The 23,587-nt window shown below is 41.9% G+C and overlaps 2 protein-coding genes across 2 annotated transcripts in view; one reads left to right on the top strand and one right to left on the bottom strand.

Annotated features, from left to right (window-relative positions):
* The window catches only part of CDH13 (cadherin 13), a 793,216-nt gene that overhangs the window by 742,239 nt on the left and 27,390 nt on the right, over nt 1-23,587 (top strand). The window lies entirely within an intron of this gene.
* HSBP1 (heat shock factor binding protein 1) lies at nt 19,029-23,304 on the bottom strand. The gene is made up of 4 exons (XM_061475033.1): nt 23,149-23,304; nt 21,972-22,038; nt 21,681-21,800; nt 19,029-20,450 (listed from the first exon to the last, which is right to left on the bottom strand). Exons 1-3 carry the CDS (start codon nt 23,191-23,193, stop codon nt 21,682-21,684), a joined length of 231 nt encoding a protein of 76 aa, XP_061331017.1. The 5' UTR covers nt 23,194-23,304; the 3' UTR covers nt 19,029-20,450; nt 21,681.

Genomic DNA, 23,587 nt, shown 5'->3' with positions numbered 1-23,587 from the left:
ATTCCTTTTGGAAACACTGGGAGACCTCCATTGCGGCAGTTATCACCCCATTTCTTCTGACTAACACAGCTGCAGAGACAGAGTTACAAGTGATCTTATCATATGAATCTCATTAGAAAATGCCCACTGAAGTATTTTCAAAGAGCCTTTTCAAAGCATGCTGCCTTCTTACCCACTTCCATCTCACTCCTACTAAAAACGTGTGCACCAAAGCAGCTGAATAAAGTCATCAGGTTTTTGTTTGTGGTTTCTTTTGGTAAATGAATATATCACTAGAATGAGTTTGGAAGAAGGGTGCTCAAGTTAAACACGGAAAACATTGCTCAGCAGGACTCTCTTCAAGTCTTACACACTATAAATGAGATTATATAGGCAAAAGGGATCTAAATGTTCAGGTTTACCAGATAGGATTTGTCTTATGCTTTTGACAGACAGCCTTCCAGTACCTAACAGGGGCCTACAAGAAATCTGGAGAGAGACTTTTTACAAGGGATGTAGGGACAGGCCAAGGGGAATGGCTTTAACCTGCCAGAGGGGAGACTGAGATGAGCTCTTAGGCAGAAGCTCTTCCCTGTGAGGGTGCTGAGGCGCTGGCACAGGGTGCTCAGAGAAGCTGTGGCTGCCCCATCCCTGGCAGTGTTCAAGGCCAGGTTGGACACAGGAGCAAGCTGCTCTAGTGGAAGGTGTCCATGCCCATAGAACTACATGAGCTTTAACATCCCTTCCAACACAAACCAGTCTGTGATCCTATGATTTATGCCTCATTAAAAAGATTTTCTTGCAGATTAAAGTTACAGTAACTGGTACAACCAATTTCTGGGTCTATTTTTAAGCTGCATAATGTACTGCTCAGTATCCTTTGATGATAGCACAGATTCAGATTTTGTCTGAAGAACGTGTCTGTGTGAATGTGCTGCAAGAGTTGCAAATCTATTATTTGCATGAGATACAAGGGTTTTTTTCATTGCTTTTTAAGCCAATTTGGTCTGGTCCCTCAGCTGCAGCTCAGTAACAGCGTATGGCACCATCTGGTAGCAGCTCAGTGCTGACCCTAGACCTGTGTGAAAGCCATGATCAAAGGTTTAAAATTATGATGTTTTGGTTCATTTTAGCAAATGCCCTTTTGAGACACTGAAACTGAAGAGTGAAGTTTTCTGAGAAACCTCCTAATAAACCTCTTTTAAGTGCTTAACAGCAGCTCTGAGGTCCATCCCCTATTCCACAATCTATGTAAGTGTGAAAAAAATGAAGATCACTCAAATTTGCAACACTTGGGTCTGAAGGTTGGGCACCCACCAGTAGGAGTGTCTGGGCTTAGATCATTGGAATAGTAGCATCTCAGTTTCATAATGGTTGAAATGTATTCCAGTTTGAAGAGATGGAGTGATTGTTATTTAAATTCATATTTGGAACTAAGCCTTCCGAAAGCCCCCGAGACATTTTAAGATAGATAGAGCCTACACCAGACCCCTGAAGTGTTTGAAAATTGAGGTTATTTTAACCTCTTTTATTCTCTTATTTTGAAATATCTTTCCCTGTCCCTATTTGTCTTAATTCAGGGTGGAAAAAGATTTGGAAAAATTTGGATTTACTAGTAAAAAAGAGGCATAGCAAGGATACACGCCTGAAAGTTGTGTAGCCTGGAGGTCTAAGGCGATGGAGTTGTGACAGGAAGTATTTTTCTGTCTTTTGTTGACAAGCTGTCTCTTCAGGCAGAATTACTGAGGACCATCAATGAACGTGTATGCTTACAGATCTGCTTGCTGTGGAGGTACAATGAAAGGCTGAAAATCTGTGGGGTAACTACAGGAACAGCAAGTGTAAATAAGGGGCCATTTGCAGTGATTTTGTTCCATTATGAGCAGAACTGGAGGGAGACCAACCTGCTGTGCTGCCATATCACCTTAGTGAGTCAGCACAGCAGCTTCTTTTTGTACACTGTCCAGAAAGGACCTTTCTAAATTTACATCTCTTTACAAAATGTTCTCTTCTGTGTTATCTTTGAATACGCAATTACATGGCAAGCGTACTTGTATTGCTCTTGATGAGAGTGTTTACAAGACCAGCATTTGTGATGCTTTTAAATCTGAGATTATTTAGTCTTCTAATTTTAGAGCTGGTTTTTTTCTCTCTCCTGTGCAAACCTGGCCTTACCAAGTGCGAAGTTGGCCTCAACTTCAACTTAAGGAATTAAAAACAAATTATGAGATTGATTTTTAAAACGTAAAGAAATATTCTATTCCCCTACATTATATTTCATGCACACATATTCTTCACTGTGGACTCCCACTAATAATAAGCACATTATAGATCAAAGCTCCTCACAGCATCCCAGATTCCATCTGAAGGATGTTATACAGGGAAATACAAAGGGGGCCCCCTCAAGTAAGGAAGGATTCCTTACTTGAGTTTTTGTGAGTTTTTGTGTGACTGATACCCTGTGAGAGACTCATGGCCGCAATGAGTAACAAGATTCAATGGTCTGCAGACCTCAGGCTTTGCTGCTGCCCCTCAACAGAAATGGTTGTCAGCACTGAAGGACAAGGAGCTCTCTGGTCATCCATAGGAAATAACAAGCCCTTGCTGTGTCTGTGTCCAGGCGTGGTGTGGTGGGCTGAACTCACGTGTGCAAGCTGCTGTCAGGATTCACCTGTTCTGTATCCGTACTACCTGACATGCAGAACATGGGGACATGAGGAGAGAGGTTAAAGACTCGATGGTGAATGTCAGACCTCTTCTTTGGGTTTGTCCTTTTGCCAGAACAAATTACATGCTGGAGAAAGCTGTCAGCTTTGACTGCTGGAGAAAAGCATCTTCTCCAGCTACAGCTGTTATGGAAGGATCCTCTTGCTTTTGTTCTTTCACCAGATCAGTCTCTCTCAGATCTTGTTTTTGATGTGATTTCTTCCTCCAGACAGATACCACAAAAGTTTATTGTGCTGAGCCTCTTCACACCAAATTGCACACGAATAATTCAAGGCCACCAGCATTCACTCACATGCCCACTAAGGTTGTTGCCCAACTGAATTTATTGCTAACTACCTTTTCCTCCCTGCTCTTCTCTACCTTACTCCCTCCTCAAAAAGGCACCCATCTGTAGCAGCTGCCTCTTCCATTAAGTTCCACAGGGAACACTGACTGCTGCTGTGGGTACCTTGTGTAACTGAACCACTAACAAGAAATAGGTTGTAGCTGAACACACTAGCTTTGAATTCTGCTTTAGCGCCAGAAGTGATTTCAGCAAGGGCGATTTCTTAGCAGTGTTTCATGTCCCTTGACCATAAACCTCCCAGCAGTGACCGGCTCTGGGACCTCCAATGCAGAAAACACTGGCCTCTATCAACTACCATAGAATTCTCCCTGGGAAAGGCCTACTGCTTGTGTTAGCTCTCCTCTATTCTGGAATGAGAACGTATAATATTGTAATCCTGAGCAGGGAAGCTCTGAACTTGAGAGGCTGATAATGGGAGACACGTCTTTGTTAATGGCCAATTTCTGTAGAGTTAATTGGCAGATTATTGCTTTGCTCTGCCACCATTCATTTCTTAGCAGTCTGCAGTGGTAAAAGGAAGCTAAAGCTATTCCCAAGTTTTCTGTAGGACATTTTCATTTCTGACCCGTGCCACCTTCAGTGGAAGAGAAACTTTGGCTCTGTTTCTTGTCTTTACTATCCACAATGCACCTTACTCCATGGAAAACCCATCAGCCCACACATAACTTCTTCTCATCATTAGATTACTGTCTCAGTAGGGTGCATTCTTTTGAAACAAACCTTGTGTGATTGTAAAGATATAGTGTGTATAGGAACATTAAAAATTCTGGTTTTTCTGTATAAAAATTCTGGTATAGGAACATTAAAAAACTGTTTGTGTCAGTTTATCACAAGAAAGCAAAGTCTTCCCAGCCCTCAGGCACAGGACTAGCAGTGAAGTTAGCTCTTTTGACTGTCAGTGACCTACTCAGTGACTTTACTCAGCAAGGACACCAACTGGCAGTACTTTAGTCCAATGGGATTAGCTAGAGACTGCTAAATTCATGTCATGTATGCCTCTGAAAGGCCAGCACCAGCCTGTCCTTCCTGGATTGGGTACAAATGGGCATACGAAAGGTGAACTATTCTATATTCTATTACTTATCCCCTTGGGCCGTGCAGTCTTCCCCTGTGAAGCTGAACTTTAAATATGATAGTTATTAAGGCTTGTCTGGGCTTGAGATCTAGCTCATATAAATTCTGACAGGAACAAATGACTCTAAATTGTGACCAAATCTTTCTTTCTCCCCATTCCCTTGCCCATCCAGGTCTGCTGTTCCATGAGGAAGCTGCATCAGAATAGCTCAGGAAGATAAACATCTGCTTTAAAGTAGAGTTTTCCAGTTCTCCTCCTAATGTAAAAATTTACTGCAGCATGCTGTGCTGCAGCTGAAAGCAACGTGGTTGTGACAGATACTTTTCTATTTTAAAACCAGCTCTTAGAGCAGGTAAGAAGTGAAGGGGAGTGGAGCATGTCAAGCTGCATGCAGAGCTCCGGGGAGAAGAAGACATGGTGGAATTCAGTTTTCGGGGAAAAGGTCTGCCAGATAATACAGGATAGTGCTGATGGAAAAGCAGGGGGACCAAGACAAAGCCCTCCTTCGGAACCAGCTACACGAGGGAGTTAGGACCATAGGCACTGGGCGCTCTGGGAGGTTGCTCTGACTATGCTATTGAAGGGTATGTAATTTCCCCACTTTGTCCCTGTTCTGCTCTGCCTTTTCTTCCTCCCTATTCACATGGCAAGCACCAAACAGCAGTGACGGTTGGATTAACGTAAGGTCTGACTTCAAATCAATTGATTGACTCAAACTCATGTCAGAGGGCTGCAATCTGCTCTTTCAGCTTGAGTGAAAGAGCATATTCAGAATGGTGAGTGAAGGGCAGGAGCAGGAGCCTGCTGATCTGGGGGTAGGAGGAGTCACTGACTAACAGCACAGTCCATCCCAACTCTTCTTCTGTCAGGAAGCAGCAATTGGAAGTCAGACTTCTCATGGCTCTGGCGCAGGCAAAGCTGGCAGGAAGCCCATGGCCATTTTGTTACTCACAGCAGTGTGCTGCTCAAGGCAACTGCCTGCCTTGCCTCTACCTAGAGCTGGCTGTGAAAGCACACTGCTATTAAAGACAGCCTGCATAGTGCATTTGTCAGTTCAATTAAATTAGCTTAAAAACATCTCTTACGTTAAATAGATGCAGCTTTTTTACGTATTCAAGGACTGGTTTTCAAGGACTGTGTGTACAGTATCTAGCCTGCCAGGGCTCTGATCTCACTGGGGATCTTGCAGCGGTATCGGGAGCTAACTAAATACAATTTTGCCTGAGGTTGAAGCAACATGTCCTTTGACTTAAGATAATGGTGCTCTGCGAAGCTGCGTGAGTCTGCTATTAGTCAATGGTGCCTGTAAAAACACTCAGGGATGTTGCAGTGGGAAGGAGGATAACACCAAACTGTCTTGTGCCAAGCGATAAAACCTTCTGCATATGGCTATACTACCATCCTTTGCCCTTATAATGCCTTTCACAGAAGGATCTTGAGACATTTTCCAGACGTTAGTTAATTAATCTCCATAACATCCCTGTGAATTAGGTGACTTATCTACTACTTTACAGACGGGTGAACTGAAGCGCATAGAGGTTAAGTGTCCTTCCTGAAGTTAAAGAGTGAATCAGAGGGAAATGCTGGGAGTAAAACGAAGAGCCACAATTCTGTTTAGCAGCTATGTGCTCTCAACAATACTGTGAGTACCCAAAAAAGCTACCTCCCTCTCTACACCATGTCCTGTTTAAAAGGAAAGTGGTTAAGTTCAAATATTACTGTGGGTGTTTGCGAAACATTAGCTCATTAGTGAGTATTTTCTTGTAATATAAATACATGACATGGATTCTTGGGTGTTAAGTGAAAGATTGTACCACGTAGAACAGTGATCTCTTATTTGAAGCCAATTAAACCCTTCTCACGGGGGAATAAAACTGAGTTTAAAGACACCAACTGCATGTGTACGTTTTGCCATAAAAGCACTAACACCTTGAACTGAAATGTATATTTTTGAATGGCTTCCAAGCTTGGCAATGTATAGGCTCTCTTGGACCTTAGAGAAACTGATTTGCTGCAAACGTTCAGCAGGTTTTTTCATTCATGGTGCCCCATCCCCCATCAGAAAAAGGAACTACAGAATTGTTTCATATTTAAGCAGACATTCTGGAAGCCTGAGAATACTTGTTTTCTATTTGCAACTCTGGACAACCTGGGAAAAGGAGGTAGGCATTCAATGCATAGTATAGCCTGTCCAAATCAATGAATACAACAGGAAGGGCAGCAGTCTCGTAGAGTTTTGCAGTTATAGTTGCCACCTGGTTTTTGGCAAGTACTACATTTGCTGGCATAAAGCCCACTCATCTTTGAAATGCTCCAGCTGCTGATGATCTATTCTATTTTAATAAGGTGTTTAAAAATCTCCAGCTGTTTGTGAAGAACCAGCGCAAAGGAGATGATCTATTTGACAGGCAGAACATGAGTATGGGCCTCACAAATACTCCATTGTGACTCTGGTGATTAATATTGACATGTTGAATTTGGCAGCTCTCACTGAAGCAATCTTCTGCCAGATGGTGGAAGAATGAAAGGAGGCTGGAAGGAGAGGCAGAGAGACTTTCCACCTGCTGCTACCCAGTTGGTGGTCACAGTGGCTGGCAAAACTAGGGATGAAGAGGAGGATGGAGTGTAGTACTGCTGCCTGATGGGCTGGGTGGGATGCACGTTCTGGTCCTTCATCCCATGTTTTTTCTATGACAAACCTAGGGCAGGTCATCGGTTCTTTTCCCACAAGGGATACAAGCATCTGTGGCCTCATTCCAACCCGCAACAAATTACCTTTGTTCTTCCAATTAATTTAGCCTTCTGCTTAGTGTGCAGCAAATGTATAATTAGCTCTAGAAAGACAGAAATGTTATTTCAAAAAGCGGTTTGAAATATCCCAAAGAGGCATTCCAGCAGGCTTTACCCACTGTTCCTTTATCTCCATTCCCACTTTAATTACCAATGAGCCTCCTTGTTTAATACTGTTTTATGGAGCTCTTCTTTCCTTCTCTGCTGCTATTAGAAAGTTGCTGATGTGGAAAAAAAAAGATGGAGACTGTCATGAGAAGAATCATGGCAGAATGAGTTCACTTTGAAAAATCACTCTTCAAAAGTAAAGCAGGGGCTTGCCTTTTTTTGGTCTGAAACACCAAAAAAAACCTAAGGAACGAGGATGAATTCTCTGCAGAAGGTGGCTGATTCTGCCATTCTTTCCTCTTTTTGGTTAGAGGCTAGGGGAGTAGTATAATGGGTGACGCATCATCTCTCTTCACCAAGTATTTTCTTATGAGAGTGGAACAGTGCAGGTATAATAGCACAATGTGAATTTGACTTCACTGCCACCAGAAATTGTGCTTATCCTTGGTTTGCCAAGATGCGGTTTGAAATTCAAGTGAAGATAAGGAGGAGGAAGGTTATTATTTTCATATAAAAGTGAGATAACAGTGTGATTTGTGCTTTTCATCTGTGGATTCCCTGCCTCACCATCCCTAAAGTCATGGGTCTTTAATATTCTAAGGGGAGGAGGAGGAGGAGATCAGTAATGTACCCATCCATCCCACCTCACTCATGGTGCCAGCCCTCAGGGACAAAAAGATTTATTTCCTCACACCATTCTGATTCTGCTTCATTGAAGTGAGTTGTTTCTGATTTGTGCTGGGGTAATAAAAGAAAATAGGATTTCTGCAGAGAAACACAGATATGCTGCAGGTTTTTGCATTGCTTGGAAAGAAGTTTGAAATCTATATCTATTTTTGTAGGACAAAGTGGGCCAGAATGCTGCTTCCTATTTGGTCACCAAATCAATCTCATTGCTAAGTTTTTGATCAATCTCGTTTCTCAGTCACCAAATTTAGAGTAAGTAAAATATCTTCTGCTTGTTGTACTGTTTTTGTTCAGCTTTGTAGTACCTTGCACCCCTGTTATACCCCTAAAATGCTGGACAAGCATGCCCATGTGGTTTTATCTGTAGCTGATATGCAGCCTATGTACTGGGTTGGAATACTGCTGTCAGCAGCAATTTAAGACGTGGAGTAAAGGATGCTGTTCTGCCCAGTTTTAACACCATGGGGGATTTGGTTGCAGTCTAAGGTGTTATTGCAACAAGATGTCATGTTCAAAGGTGCTACTATTGAAATGTGTCCGTCTATCTCTCTGAGACTGAGGTGAGAGAATTGCTTCCCTTAGCAAAGAAAGAGCGAAAGAAAGGGAAGCACACCATGAAGGAGGCTGGCTGTGAAAAACTGAAGGATTATGTCTTCATTTGCTTACTTATGTAACTTGTAAAGTGCCTCCCCTAAGCCTAAACAAGACATCTTGCTGTCTGAGACATCTTTTCAGAAATCACCCAGCACAGCTTGGGAAACAATCCACTGCTGCTTTGGGAAGTCACATGGAAATGACCAAGGAGTTTAGGACAGGAAATGAATGATGCCATTATGCCCAATTTCCACTTCACAGGAATTTTGGGAGGCAGATTGTCAATACCCCATCTACAACTGGGTCATTGGGCTATCAAGCCTGGAGTTGAAAAGCACCCTGGATCCTGCCATCTGTTAAGGCCCATCAGTGGCACTTACTGCCACGGTATCTGAGCATCTAATGACTGTAAGGAGTAAGGAGCTCTGCTGTACTTCTCACCCAGAACCTGAGTGTTCCTTTAGCACTGTGCTGAAACACGGCTTCATTAGAGAGGGTACAGTGCCATCTGCTGCATCAGGCTGACAATGTACTTCTGTATCCTCAAAAATGTGAAATGGTGTTGTACATTTATCGATTTATCTCTGCTGACTTCATTTAAGATAGCACTTTCTGCTCCTTTAGTTCAGCCTGAGTCCTCGTCTGTGTTCTGCAAGAGCTGAATACACTAAGGACAAATAATGGACAATAGCTTAGCATCAATAGTACACAATAGTGATACAAGCAGTTCTGAAATCACATTAATCCAAGCACTTTCCTGTATGGCTTTGTGTCATTTTGAAGATTGTTTGACAGGTTTCATGGAAAATACCTAATCTTTATCTAAATCACGTATATTTCCATCAGCTTTTAGGCTCTTTTGCAATTGTATAGCTCTTGAACTCTTAGCTGTTTGTGAATGATTATTGTATCTGCCACTTACATGAAAGCTTCCTAGTTCTATTGACAAACATATGCAGAACACAGCTGTTCTGAGAAAGGAAAAGAATATGGAATCTACTTGGTGGGCCAGAATCCTACAGTAAATGGAGATTGATACTTAAACAAATATTGAGGTTTTCTACAGCTAATGAATTAAACAATACTGTCCTGGCTGGTTTTAAAGGCTATACAAAGCTGTCATCTAAAGGGGAAAATGGATGAGATTTGCTCTTTTCATGTTATGTGGGAGGTTTGCTGTCCCACAGGCTCTAGGTTTGACAGTTATAAATGCTATAGTGCTGCTTCACTCCTTCCCTTCAGGCAATAAATCTGTTCCTGCTCTTTGGAACAGGAAAAATCAAGGGATTGTGCTGTCGTCATGAGCCTCTGACTCCAGTGTAACAACTGCAGATTTCTAGGTTGTTGAACTTTCATAGTTTGACTTTGAACCTTACCTGGCTAGGTTGGGCTGGCCTATGTGTCTGCTCACTGATGTGATCTTTTCAGAAACTAATCAATTCCAGCTATATCTGAAAAGTGTTAAAATCAAAGCAATGGCAAAAGTAGATTTATATATTTTCTATGCAAGCCAGCTTACAAGGACTCCCAAAAACCTGAACTAATTTCACACTGAAGCAAAACTCCAGCTGTAATAAGCAGCTGTAATAGAATTGTAGCACCAGTCTGAAGACATCTGCTCAGAAGCAAAACATATTTATACTACTGAACCTATAGAAATATTTCTCTGATAGCAGGATTTTTTTTTGCCACAGTTGACAATTCAGTCCTATGCACTGGAGAACAGTGGGAATCTAATTAGTTAACATTACCACAAGACTAAGAGTTAACAAACGCTCATTGCAACAAGAATGGACTGATGTTTAAATAGCAATAGATATTTGGGTGAAGATTAGAGGGGTTTAGTCATAGATCCAAATTCCTTAGTTAAGTAAAAATTCTAGTGGTATTCGTGCAATAATTCTGAGGAATTGTACTGTGTCTACTTAGTCAGTGATAAAGCTTAACCTGTAGGATCCCTTACCAAAGTACAAGAGCCTTGTTTATCATTAGGAATTTGGCCTGCTTGACCTGTGCTCAGTGTTTCTGGTCTTCCACTTCAGCATACATCATCCAAAGCCTGAAGAATTACAGGTTGAGCATCATCTTTGAGGCTGGTCCAAGAGGATGGTCAAGTAGGAGTGCTCCAGAATCACAAAACCTCACTGAAAGCTCTATCGCTGAGCATCTGTAAGACAGTTTAACTAAATCTGTCAGCCTTTGTAGCATAGTTAATGCTTTGAAGCAGACTGAGAGATAAATGACTTCTTAAAGTAATTCCTATTTTTTTTCTATGATTCTAAAGACAGAATCATAGAAAACAAAGCTAGAAAAGCCTTGATATGGCATAATTGTGGTTAGCAGTTCCAGTTTCCCATTTGACAGAAGCAGACATTTCCAAGCAGACTCGCATTGCATGGCAATTCCCATCTTTAAGGAAAATTTCCAATAACTGTGTATTTATTCTATGCTATGAGTGTGTGCTCACCCATCACCTTGGAGTTGGAGATAGTTCTCAGTACCCTGAGGTGAAGCATATATCATCTGTATCCTTGCACTGAGGGTGTGCGCCTTCGACCCTTTCCCCCTCTCTGAGAGCTGAAACTCCCTGTTTATCTCCAAATAGCAGTTTTTCCACTCGGACTCAGTTAATAAACGCTAACTTTAGTGTAAACATTTTCTCATAGATAAATTCCCTCGGGAAAACTTTCTGCTTGATTTTTGTGGAGTTACTTAGCTGTAAACATGCAGAATTCTCTGCGTTTCAAGCCGTGTGCCTCCTGCAGAGGTGTTCTGCCTGCTAATGATAGGCACTCAAGCTGTTCATTTTGTTTAGGCAAGGGCGCTTGAAGGACAGCTCTCTACTTTTGTCATCCCTCCCTGTCTTGTACAAGAGAAACTGCAGAACTTTTGCAAAGTGTCACAGTCCCTTTGCTTAGTAAACCTTCCTTGGAAAATATACAGGCGTTGCTATCAGGAAGGAGCCACTTGCTTCTTTGGTTTTTAAGATGTTGTTATAGGCGGTGATTTCCATCCTCTTCTGAGACAAGCTGTAAAACAGTAAGAAAAACACCAACTGATGCCAAAAATTAAAGCTTTCTGTCCTCAGACTGAAAATTCATTACACAAATGCCAGGCAGATCTTTAAGATTGAATTTGGAGTAGGCAGCGAAAAGAACTATTCACTCAGTACAGGCAAAGTTGTCTCCTTCAAGTTACTTGCTGCTTTTCATTGGAATCAGGCTTATTTAAGCAGGGCTTTCGAGACAGCCCTGTTGCAGACATAGAAAAGGTTGCTACAGTCTTTGCTGTGCCACTGTGAAGACTGACAGCACAGATCTGCCTTCTCCAAAGCAGGCACCAGTCTTACCAATCCCAGTTCCAGTGCAAGTCCCTCTGCCACCTGAAATGGCAACTGTCCCATAGGTTACTGCACTGAACAGTATCCACATGTTCATTTGAGGGGGTAAAGACTTGTATCTGTCCCAGCTGAGTTTCAAGACATGGATACACATGCTTTACACTGCCCCTATCTCTCTGTGACTTTCAAGGTATCAACTGCAACACTCCTCCTTTGCTGGAGGAACTTGGGGAGTATGTGAACAGTTTCCCCCCATGCCTCCTGCAAAGAGTGCATGTTAACTACTTGTCTAGCAGAATATATATGAGACGCTTGGGAATAGTAGACTATATTTATATACAGTATATCTTGAACAAGGTAATGAATCACTTTACTAGCTGTATGCATACAATTAATAAAGCATTAATAGTAAAGGGAATGGTAGCCCTTGTGTTAATGTTGCCTGCTGGCTAAATTCCTATAAATAAGCTTCTCCTCAAATTTCACTCATTTCTTTGCCGATGCTTGGCATACAAAATCATTTATCCTGCAACAGTGATTCTGTCTCCTTGTTTATCTATCTAGCATGTTGTTTCCTTTAGTAGTGACTGAACAGAACTCAGTGCAATGTTAAAGACTTCAAAACATTTGGTGGGCTTTGGTGGTCCAAATCCCTCAATATCTTCTCGTTGCAGCGCTGTATACAGTGAAACAGGGTCAGCACAAAGGATAGAGGAAAGTTTGCATAAAATGGAGTAATGCCAAGAGGAACGTGAACAAATAGTCTTTGCACCTTTGGACGTGGCTGTCTGGATCCTAAGATTTCCACGGCAAATGCTTGCTCTCCCTGCTTAGAGAGACAGACTCTTTGTCTGACTGTTCAGTTTGGGGAGATTTAGTTGATGCCTGATAGTTTCACCATTCATAGCAGTGATTGCACCTATATACTCCCTCTAGAGCTCTACATTCACAGGTTACCGATGTCAAATAACCATTCTTTTCTGGTATAAAACATGGGGTTCCAGTGGGAAAACCTGCAGGAGAAGCCAGCAAGGTGAGTACGTTTGGGTATTAAACATGGCTGAGAGATTTCATATTCTAATCATATCTTTTCCTGAAATATTTGTTCTGCCCTATCAGCTAATACAGCAATGGTGCACACATTAACGTCCTGAAATTGAAATAGAGATCAAGGGTATAGGGTATAAATTGGTTTTAGGGCATAACATTAAATAATCAGACCGTGCCGGAGCAGCCTCTGTGACAAAGTGACTTACATTTTTGGTGCTGGTTTTTAAATGCGATTATGCATTTTAATTGTTTAACTTCAGCCTGTGGAGTAGTTTCAAAGATGTTTTAAAACAACTTACGGCATGAAAAGCCCCCTAATCTTTAAATATGCCTCAGGTCCCATGAATTTGGTTTAAATTTTGTGCGATGTGTGCAACAGTGATTTTGTTCAGTGTTTTCGGGGGGGTGGAGCAGGATTTCCTAAATTGCTCTGGATCAATGGGGCTACAAACAAGTAAAAACAGTAGAAATTTCCATTTGTTTTGTTGTCATGTATCACAGGAAGAAAGCGGAGCTCCTATAAATTTCCCAGTGTTTGAAAGAACAGGACACTCCTGCAAGTCCAGGCTTTAGAAGGAGCAGCACTGGGACATGAAGGGCCTCCAAATAGAGATACAGAGCAACTGCTTTGTCTTGCTCCACACTGTCAGCCATTCATCTTGCTGTTACCTCTATGAAGCAGAACCTCATCTCCACTTCCAGATGACCCAACCAAAGCAGAACCAATTACAAACAGCACTGAATGCTCTTCAGTAGTTTCCATATCCCCTCCCATGAACATGAGGCAAGAGCGGATTGGTCTGAAAACACCTCTCATAAGCTCAATAATGCATGAAAACTGGGATTTAAATCTGCACTTTATTTGGTTTTGCTCCTTACTATTCAGACAGCAGAAAATCAGAATTTATAGTGCCAATTGTCAGCATTTGTAACCAAATCTTTGCTTAAAACACTGGAAAGATGATACTAAAACTAAATAAATGGCAGATGGTGTCATTCTGCTAAATATTGTTTACTGTTGCCTGTTGTTTTAGAAATGCTCAAAATGGAATTTTACAAGAGCCTTATTGAGCAAGCAAAAGACCTTACAAGGGCTTCAACTGACTACATTTCTTACTAATGAGTGGCACTAATAATCTAACCTGTCAATCACCTTGAATCCCAAAGAGTGTCTTCAGTGGGGATGTAGGGAGGAAGGCCTTGATCATGTCCGGAATCCCTGAGAAGCAATTAAAACATCATGGTCATTCACTTCCACAGTTGCTCAATAAAGTCTTAAACTGCTGCATGATTTTTATTTAGAAGTTGTTCTGACCTAAAAGAAAAACAACATTAATGTGAAGGCCTTGTATAAAAATAACATTAAGAGTATTTTAGATGATCTTAAGGACCTTTCCAACCCTAATTATTCTATGATTTAAAACCACATTATCAAGGGTACCTTGATCATCTCCACTGCCACCTCCAACACTCAAAGAATTAAAAAGCCTTCACTTATGGATTCTGTACTGGTTCTGAATATATTCTTTGTTCAAAAAAGTAAGAATTGGGGCTACTCATGAAAAGCACAATTCTGCACCTTCTTGTATAACAGCGTAATGCTGATAATTTGGACAAAGTATTCACCAAGAATTGCCATGGCAGTGAATCCTGTTCAACATCTATGGTTAATTGTCTTTTAAGATGCACCCAGTTCTCAGCTGCATGGTACACTTGTCAAAGTTATTAAAATGACACATCTATTTGTATCCCTCTCGGAAGAACCTGATTTAATTTTTTGCCTGAGTTGTTGGAGATCCCAGTGATGTCCTTTCTAATAAATGTCCATTGCATTTGTCATCAGTTTAACATTTGCGGTCACATTAATTTTATTAAGAAGTTTTAGTCTGATTTATGATGTTTTGAATGTCAATAGCAGGAGGGCTAAGGTTTCACTGAAAAAAACCAGCCTAAGGTTTTGGTTTTTTTTTTTCCCACTTATGTCACAATAACATTCAGTAACAATCACTCTCAGTGGCTGGAACTAGGTATTTTTTTTAAAGATAATAACATGACTGAGGCCCTGTATTGTGTCTCTCAGCATGAGTTTAGGCAAACAAGCAGGCAGGTGGTTTTATCTCTGGTGACAAGCCATTTACATCAAAAGAATTGACTGCTCTGTAAAGCCAGGAAGAAATACACATGCTTTTTTCCTAAAAGACCTGGTGATGAGCCTTGAAGTGTCGTCTTCCTGGTACTTCACAAGTGAACAAAATCCTTGAAGAATCACTCTGTTTGCAAAGATCAATATGATTTGTACTTTTGGGCCTTAGATATTTTACTATTGCAGTGCTCTTCGATTTATTCTTACTGCTTTCTAGCACTAAATAATACTTTTTAGAATGAACATGCTTTGAAGAGAGGATATCTAAGGTTTTTAAGTAGCCCTTTGCCTGTTTTCTCCATTTTGCCCAGAAGAAGATGAATTATTTTGCTGTATTTTCCACACCTGTATGGGGGCTTGCCCAAAAGGGTTGTGGGTCTTCCATCCAGACTTGCCATATGAACCTATGAATGTGAGACCTGAGGAACACTTAACCCTGTCACTTCTCCAGGTGCTATTTTGAACAGGATTTGATCTCTTGAGCAAGGATTGTATGTTCTGCAGCTTTGTAAACCGAAGATATTTTTACATATGGATCTAACTACGAGAGCTTCATAAATAAAAATGCCAAGTCTTTAGCAAAATGACATGAAAGAACACTTTCTATTAATACACATGCATTTTTCAGGCAGACAATTCGTGCTTAATCTTTCCTATCTCAGGGTGCTCGTAAGATGGAAAGTTTCTATTCCCACGCTTTATTTTCCTAATGACCTAATTTCATTAACTCTACATTGCAGTCAGAAAATAAATCTCGGCAAGCACCAGGGGTTTTCAAAGCACAGTAAGTCTCAAAGCTCAGGAAGTGGCTTGTGTATCCTGTTAACTTTCTTCCTTGTAAACAAAGCCTTAGTGTCTTGTGTAATAACCACATTTCAAACCAGCATGTGGCTCATTAAAGTCCTAACATCTGAACTTGTACGTGAAAGGCAACCAAATAATTGATCTGAGTAGTGTTCTTTCTATTAGTGAGAGTGTGCCCACTAGAAGGCACTATGTGCTAGAAAGTTATCATCCTGAGGAAAAGTGAAGAGCTTTAAGTGATTCCATGTGAATACCTGCAGAAGAACTGCTGTCTCAGGTGTAATGTTAGACAGAGGATGGACAGCGTCTCTGGCCTTGGTTACAGACGTTTCACAGCAAACCGTATGGAATCAAAATGATTTTCTTTTTGAAAACACAGTGTCAAATGTATTTACAATATGAAGGCATTGGTTTCATGTGTTTTCAGGCTTGCAGGAAGAACTGCTGAGTGACTTCAGCCTCCCCCAGCAATTGAAAGACCAGTGGGTTCAGTCCCTCACAGGTTTCAATGGTAATTTCAGGCAAACTAATTCCCTGTGGTTCATTCATCTAAGGAAAGGAACCAATGGTACCAATGGTACTTCATTGGGAGTGTTGAGAAGGTAAGGCTAGAGGAGGCCGTATAACATGAATGTGCACAAATGTTCCCCATCTCCTCTGCCAACAGCAGACTGTGAGATAAGTCCAAGTAATTTTTGGTGAGCACTACCCCAAACCAGCAGCAGAACTTGCCAGGCATCTGCGAGACCTGGCTTCAGCTCAGGGAAAGGAGGGCATAGAATCTAGCTCGTGCAGATAGCGAGTGTCATCATTTAGTGTGTCTCTCTGGCCTATAACCAGCTACATTTAGTGCATGGACCAGATGGTGTTAGCTGAAGAGCTATGTGTGTGCAGTCTTATTTACCGTATGTTGTCTTTTGGGCAGAGATTAAATGAAAAATCCTCTTAAGGATACCGTAATTCTGGGTCACTTACCAGGAGGCCTAAGTGGTTCAAAATGGACCAATAAATGGAGTTATTATAATGCTTTTCTTCTGTACTGAGACAGTATAATTCCTGCCATGAACATACGAATTAAAACAGCAGAAGAGCTAAGATACGAGTTTCAAATTTATTTCTATTACCCAGTGTAAAATACATGGGCCACAAGGCTCCTAAAGTCTTGGGCTTGCTCTGGTTCTCAGGTCTTAAGGGGAGCATTCAGGAAACAGTACTGCTATTAAGGACAGCCTGTGAAAACTGTGGCTGAAGACATGTGTGGTGTCACTCATAGTTCCCATCATAGAAAAGAACTCATTCTATTTGCTGTTCCTTCTGTAGATCTTCTCTGAACAAGCATCCATATGTAGCAGTTTCCTGAAGGCTGTTTGGAAACTGAAAAATGTTTCAGCAACAGCTGACAGGGAGCTCTGAGGAGTCAGCATGGACAAGAAGCAGGGGTTGGGGAGGATGACTTTAATAGAAACCCAGAGTAGGAGTGGTGTGAGGTGAGAGCAGAGACAATGGAGAGCTTGAGGGACTTAAAACATGAGCAGGGGGTTCTGCCTCCTCCATCCTCAGCTGTTCTTCCTTTTGAAGGACCCGTAGATACTCCACTTGTTCTTTGCAGTTCCACACCTCATGCTCTCTTGCTAAATGCTTTGTTATCCCCCTTCCTCGAGCTTGGGCTGGGATGGAGAAGAACAAATGATGTGGCACACTCTACAGTGCATTTTCCACTTATTTCACCTAATACGTATAACCTAAATAACATAAAACCTAAATACATTAGCGATAAAATCCAAGTGTCTGATACCGTGAGAACAGGGAGCAGCTTAAAGCGTTCATACAGAGTTCAGCATAAACAACCAAAAAAATGCAAATGGAAGTCTCCAAGGGCAGCCCTGATCAGAACACAGCACTCTGATTTCAATGAAATGAAAACACACAACAGCTTTCTTCATATTCTGTAAGACAGTCCTTATCCAAGAGCTTGATCCTTTTCTTCACAAGTGAGGCAGCCCAGTGGAAAGGACAAATATATTTGTCAGGTAAGATGTGAACCAGCATATTCAGTAGAAAAAAAACAAAATCACTACTATTTGGTAAAGTTTTACCAAATCCATATAAAAAAACACTTAAGAACAGTCATCACCTGCTTTGCTTTGTCTATTAAACTAACTGCACTTCAAGAAAGTGTGGCCAAAGGGACTGTGCATTGGCTTCCACGTGCTGTTTGTATGTAGCTCTGTCACAGGTTCTGAGTCATAATAAAACTTGTTTCTGCAAAATATGTCATATTGAAAGAGCTAAAGTAATAACTTCCTGTCTGAAGGGCCTGTTTGGAACTGAATTGTTACTTTTCAGGATCAGTCAAGTGTTAAATTTATGAGGGACAACTACCCCTCCTAGAAAGTGGCTAGAATCCTTCCAGTGGTGTGAAGAATCTATTTACTTCTTACAGCTGGAATAGCTTCCAGAAAGTTATTCTGACACAATAAACTGCAGAAAAGCATGGTGACTACTGCTGTGTGCAGGACAGGGGAAGCAAATTCATTCCTCCCACAGCAGGAAGGCCAGGTGAAGATTTATGGGTTGAATAAACATCATACAAAATGATTCTCTACCTTAGTATACTTTCCTGAGTTTGGTCTGTGTTGTAATTACTTAGTAAAACCCAGATTTGACAGGGCATGAATTGCCCACCCTTTTGTTATACACAACACACCCGTATTCCAGACTTATGTCCTACAAGCAGTGGCTGTGATAAAGTCATTCTATGATGTGTAACTAAACACAACCACGCTGTCCTGGGTTCAGCAATAGCAGTCATTTTTCTCCTTCTTAGCAGCTGGTGCAGTGCTGTGTTTCTGACTTTCAGCCTGGGAACAGTGCTGATAACACCAATGTTTTTAGTTGTTGCTCAGTAATGTTTACTTCAACCAAGGATTTTCGGAGCCTCACACTCTGCCAGGGAGGAGGGGAAGTCAGGAGGAAGCAGAGACAGGACACCTGACCCAAACTAGCCAAAGAGGTATTCCATACCACAGCACATCATACCTAGTATAGAAAGTGGGGGCAGTTACCCGGAAGGGCTAGATCACCGCTCCGGTCAGGCTGGGTATCGGTTGGCGGGTGGTAAGCTATTGTATTCTCTCCCCTTGTTATTTCCCTTATCACTATCATTATTGGTGGTAGCAGCAGTGGTTTGTGTTACACCTTAGTTACTGGACTGTTCTCACATCAACCCATGGGAGTTACAGTCTTTCGATTCTCCTCCCCATCCCTCCAGGAGCAGGGGGAAGAAAGGGGGGAGTGAGCGAGCGACTACACGGTTCTCAGTTACCAGCTCGGCTTAAACCACAACACACGCACATAAATGCTATATTTTGCTTTAATATATACAAGCTGACTATTTGTTACCACGATAGTTTTATTAGATTTTTAAGTGACATTACAAAGATCCCCAGGCTGGTATTACAATGTATAGCGATACATTTCCAATATTCACAAAATTCCCATTATGACCTTTTATTATAGTCCCCAGCTTTAAAAAATGACCTGTCATATTGCTTTCAGAATACATAGGTGCCAAAGTGGTGGCATTCAAAGAACAGTTATAAGTGTGGTCCACATATAACTGCTGACTGGCATCAGTGCCTTTTTAAATTTGTGTGTCAAGATGGAAGAGCATTGCAGTGATTGTCAGTTGTGTCCAACATTGGTCATTTTTCTCCACAAGTGACATAATACAAACTCTTCTAAATATTACATTGTCAAAATACTCTAATGTAACCCATTAAACTCCAGACCCATATATGTGGATGTGATTAGTAAAGTGAACATCTTTCCAAATCAAGTATTTTGAAGAACTCTAGCTAGCTGTTATTCAAAGAGAAGCAAGGATTTGCAATTCTAACTCCTTTTTTTTTTGTTACTCAGTATGTCATTGGTTTGCTAGCAAACCATTTTGTGCAACAAGCCAGGGATTTAAACTGTAAGCCCACATACAGAGATTCTCAATCCCATCCCTATTCTGCCTACTGTCCTAATGACAATTATTGTTCACAGGTGATGCTAAATGACAGAGTTTCAAAGTAGAATTTTACAGTGTTAAAAAACTTAAAATTCCACAGTGAGATTTTTTTCATAGTCAATAGTTCCTTATCTGTCTAACAAACAGACCTGAATGGCAGTGGTTGCGCAACTGCGTACACACATCTCTAGTATTAAATCTAAATTTCTGGTTCTAAAACACACAAGTAAGATAATACCAGGAATAGGAGATATGATTTGCATGTTAGTCTCACGTTTACCAAAAATCACCTTATTACATGTATGAGAAAGCAACACACAGTCCTCATCTAGTTGAGTGACTGAGGCTTAGAGCTAAGATTAATGTTAAGTTTTAGTCTTGTGCCTCACTTCACAAAGTTACACAGGACAAGTTAAGATTTCTGTTTGATGGGAGTCACTATACCTTTAGCTATCAAAAAATTAAACATCTAGAAAAAGTATAAGAAAGAGAAAAAGTGACTTCACAAAAAAATACACCCAGCAGTTGAGATCCTAAGATCTGTGTTTTAATAACACAACTAATTGATCCTCGTAACAAGAATTCAAAAAGTTAAATTACAGTACACAAATCAAAATATAAATTACCTATCCATAGCTATACAATATACATCAGGAATGCAAGCTCTGTAACAATATAAAAATGCTTTTACACACAGTAGATGCAAAAAGCTGTTCTGTAATTCCAAGGATTTCTAGAAAAAAAAAAAGAAAAAAAGTTGTCTTTCAGGATTCATCTTCAGTTATTGGCAACCTGTTGGGGAAACATAATAATAAAATAATTTGCATTTCTGTTAAAGTATTACAAAAAAACGGGTACCTTAACAAACAAGACGTGTACCTGTTGCAAACAGACATGCCCACTACACAGGCTGCATAGTACTCTAGATGTGACCTCAGAATCTCAAGCCCAAGAGAAGCTGAGACATGTCAGTTCCACTTTAAAAATAATAATAAAAAAAAACCTTAATCTAACATGATACATCTAGCATTTTAATTTACCTTTCATGGATGACAAAATTCAAGCTCTATACAAACTGAGGTGAAACCCAGCTTCTTGTGCCTCTCCTCACTGGCAGAGCAAGTGAGACTGAAAAGTCCTTGATCAGGGTAAGCATTACTTAGCAAGAACTAAAATACTGGTGTGTTATCAGCATTGTTCTCAGACTACAGCACTGCACCAGCTACTAAGAAGAAGAAAAATAACTGTTACAGCTGAACCCAGAACAATGCTGTAACCACTGTTGCACACTTGCACTGCTCCCATCTTCTGAAACACCTTTAGTGATTGCTCTAAGTGCTGTGTGTGGTGCTACCTGATTACTTGAATTTGTTTACACATTTTTGTGGTACTCCTAGCAACCTCCTAACTTACACAAATAGGAATTTACAGCTGATGGACAGTACCTCACTCTTCAGCCCCTGTGCACAGCAGCAAGTCTACAGGCTCTTGCAGCTAAAAAGAAGCTGAACAATACAGGGTGCAGAAGACGGAGAAGCAGCACCACACTCCTACCAGCTTTCCAGCTATGAAAGCTGGAGGTCATGTTGGTAATGTAGAAGAGATTATGGTCCTTTTCAGATCACTGAAATGCAGTAAGAGGAAAAATCAAGAGAACAGTTTGGTTTGTCACCAACACTTTTTCCCTCCTTTCCATGCTGCTAAAGCAGTCATTCTTTCAGATTTCACTCAAGAAAATGAATTCAGCTTCCTCAAAACTAAACAGACACAAAGAAAATAACTCTCTTCTCAATACTGATAAGGAAAACACCTTCAGTGAAGTGGCTAGTAGAAGCCTGCTGAGGAGAGCTTCTTATGGCTTCTTGTACATAATTTTATACAGTACAATTCCATATATGTAAATCTGCTCTGCATGAATTTCAGACTCCTTCACAAGTCAAAAGAAAAAGTCCATCTACTTTAAAGTCAGTAATTTCAAGTAATACGAGGATTTATTTAAATGCTAGCAAGCAACTGTCTCACTTTAACTCTTGTTAGCAGCAGGGGTCTTGTTCTCGCCTTCCAACTCTTCCACTCCTGCCTGCGTCATAAGGTCTGCAATGTTCTTCTCCAGGTCGTCTATGCGACAACTCATGTCATCAAGTTCACTGGAGTTAAGGAACAACTGCAATCCAGTACTGGTTGCATTGGTTTGTTTGGTTACAGTTTTGCTCAAACTCTTATGGTTACTTTATCTTACAAATCCCACTGTAAATATACTTTAAAATACTTACGATTCTGTAGTGTTTACCACCTGACTTTAGAAAAGGATATTTCTTCCAATTATTTGGTCGGACATGGTTTGAAATTTGTCCTGCATTTGCTGAAGCAATGTCTGCACCTAATGGAAAGGAAAGAAAGAATTCCATTTTGCTTTCTTTAAAGAAGATGTTATAGACTTAATCCCACATAATGGGGTTAGTACAATGTTTCATTGCTGAGCTCAACTCTGCAAAAAAGCTCCAGTATAATGCCATATTTAGGCATTGTATGTGTGTGTGTGTATATATATATACACACAGAAGAACTGAGCTCACAGTAAACAATTTTAAGACCCAAAAATGCCTGCTCTCCACAACCTGGACTAAACCCACCACAGCCGATTCCAGCATTCTTATCCTAACGCCTCTGGTGTTAATCACAGTGATACTTGTTCTGGTATCAGAATCAGTTTGGGTAGGAAGGGACCTTCAAAGCCCATCTAGTCCTACCCCCTGCAATGAACAGGGATGTCTTCGAGTAGATCAGGTTGCCCAGAACCACCTCCAGCCCGGCCCTGAATGCCTTCAGTGATGGCGCATCCACCTCCTCTCTGGGCAACCTGGGCCAGTGATTCAGTCCCCAAAGAATTTTTTCTCAGCCTTAATTTCCCTCTTTTAGTTTAAAACCATCACCCCTTTTCCTCTTGCAACAAGCCCCGCTAACAAGTGTCCCCCCATATTTCTTATAGGCCCCTTTTAAGGGCTGAAAGGCCACAACAAGGCCTCCCCAGAGCCTTCTCTCCTCCGGGCTGAACAACCCCAACTCTCTCAGCCTTTCCTCATAGCAGAGGTGCTCCGTCCCCCTCATTTCTGTGGCCTTTCTCTGGACTCTCTCCAGCAGATCCACGTCTTTCCCGCGTTGAGGACTACAGAACAACGGCCCTTTTTCCCTCTCTCCCAGACCGTCGCTCTCAACCACAGCCCTCCGGTAACTCCTCCTTACAGGAGGCCTCCTGCACCTCCAGGAAGCGCCTGGCTTCGTGCCGCCATGGGACGCGCCCGCAGTGGCAACGGTTTATACCAACAAAGGCTGAGGTAACCTCCCTTTACCCCCTCCCCCCCCAAGCAATCTGACGCGGGGCCCGGCAGCAGGAGGTCACGATTGGGGCGAGGCCGAAGGCTTCACGGCTCCTGAGGGGAGGGCCGCTGCAGGACCGCGCTCCGCTCGGCGCGACCCCCGGTGCCCTCACCACGGCGGTGAGGTCCTGCACGGTCTTCGGGTCGGTCTCGGCCATGGCGGGCTCTGCGGGCGCTGCTCCCGGCTCCAGGGTAGCGACAGCGCTTCCGGCCGCGCCTCGCCGCTTCCGATGCTTCCTCTCGCGAGAAGAAAGGGCCCCGGAGCACTCTGGGAGGTGTAGTCCGCGCCGGGGCCTGTCTCTGGCGGTGGGTGTGGGACTGGGTGCTGGCTCCTCTCTGCCGGTCGCGGCTCGGCGCCGCTGGCAGCGGGATGTGGAAGTAGGGAGCGGTGAGCTCCGCTCGGTGTGCCGAAAGCGCTGGCGCAGCTGTATGGGCAAGGAAGCAAGTCCAGGGGAGTCCCATAGGGATGATCAGGGGACTGGAGCACCTGAGGCAGGCTGAGGAAGTTGGGGCTGTTCAGCCTGGAGAAGAGAAGGCTGTGTGGAGACCTCA

Source organism: Pezoporus flaviventris, unplaced genomic scaffold (assembly GCF_033815535.1).
Source record: "Pezoporus flaviventris isolate CSIRO_AGI_PZ_B2104156 unplaced genomic scaffold, CSIRO_AGI_Pfla_v1 ptg000082l, whole genome shotgun sequence".
Lineage (NCBI taxonomy): Eukaryota > Metazoa > Chordata > Aves > Psittaciformes > Psittacidae > Pezoporus > Pezoporus flaviventris.
Note: the sequence above shows the minus strand (reverse complement) of the source record. Positions and strands in the feature narration are given on the sequence as shown.

Bases quoted from the DNA above. Each gene is read 5' to 3' on its own strand.
- HSBP1 (XM_061475033.1), bottom strand. From the start codon at position 23,193: ATGGCCGAGACCGACCCGAAGACCGTGCAGGACCTCACCGCCGTG. The intron at 22,039-23,148 runs GTGAGGGCACCG...CCTTTCCATTAG, and splicing joins TGCAGGACCTCACCGCCGTG to GTGCAGACATTGCTTCAGCA. The intron at 21,801-21,971 runs ATATCCTTTTCT...ACTCCAGTGAAC, and splicing joins CGACCAAATAATTGGAAGAA to TTGATGACATGAGTTGTCGC.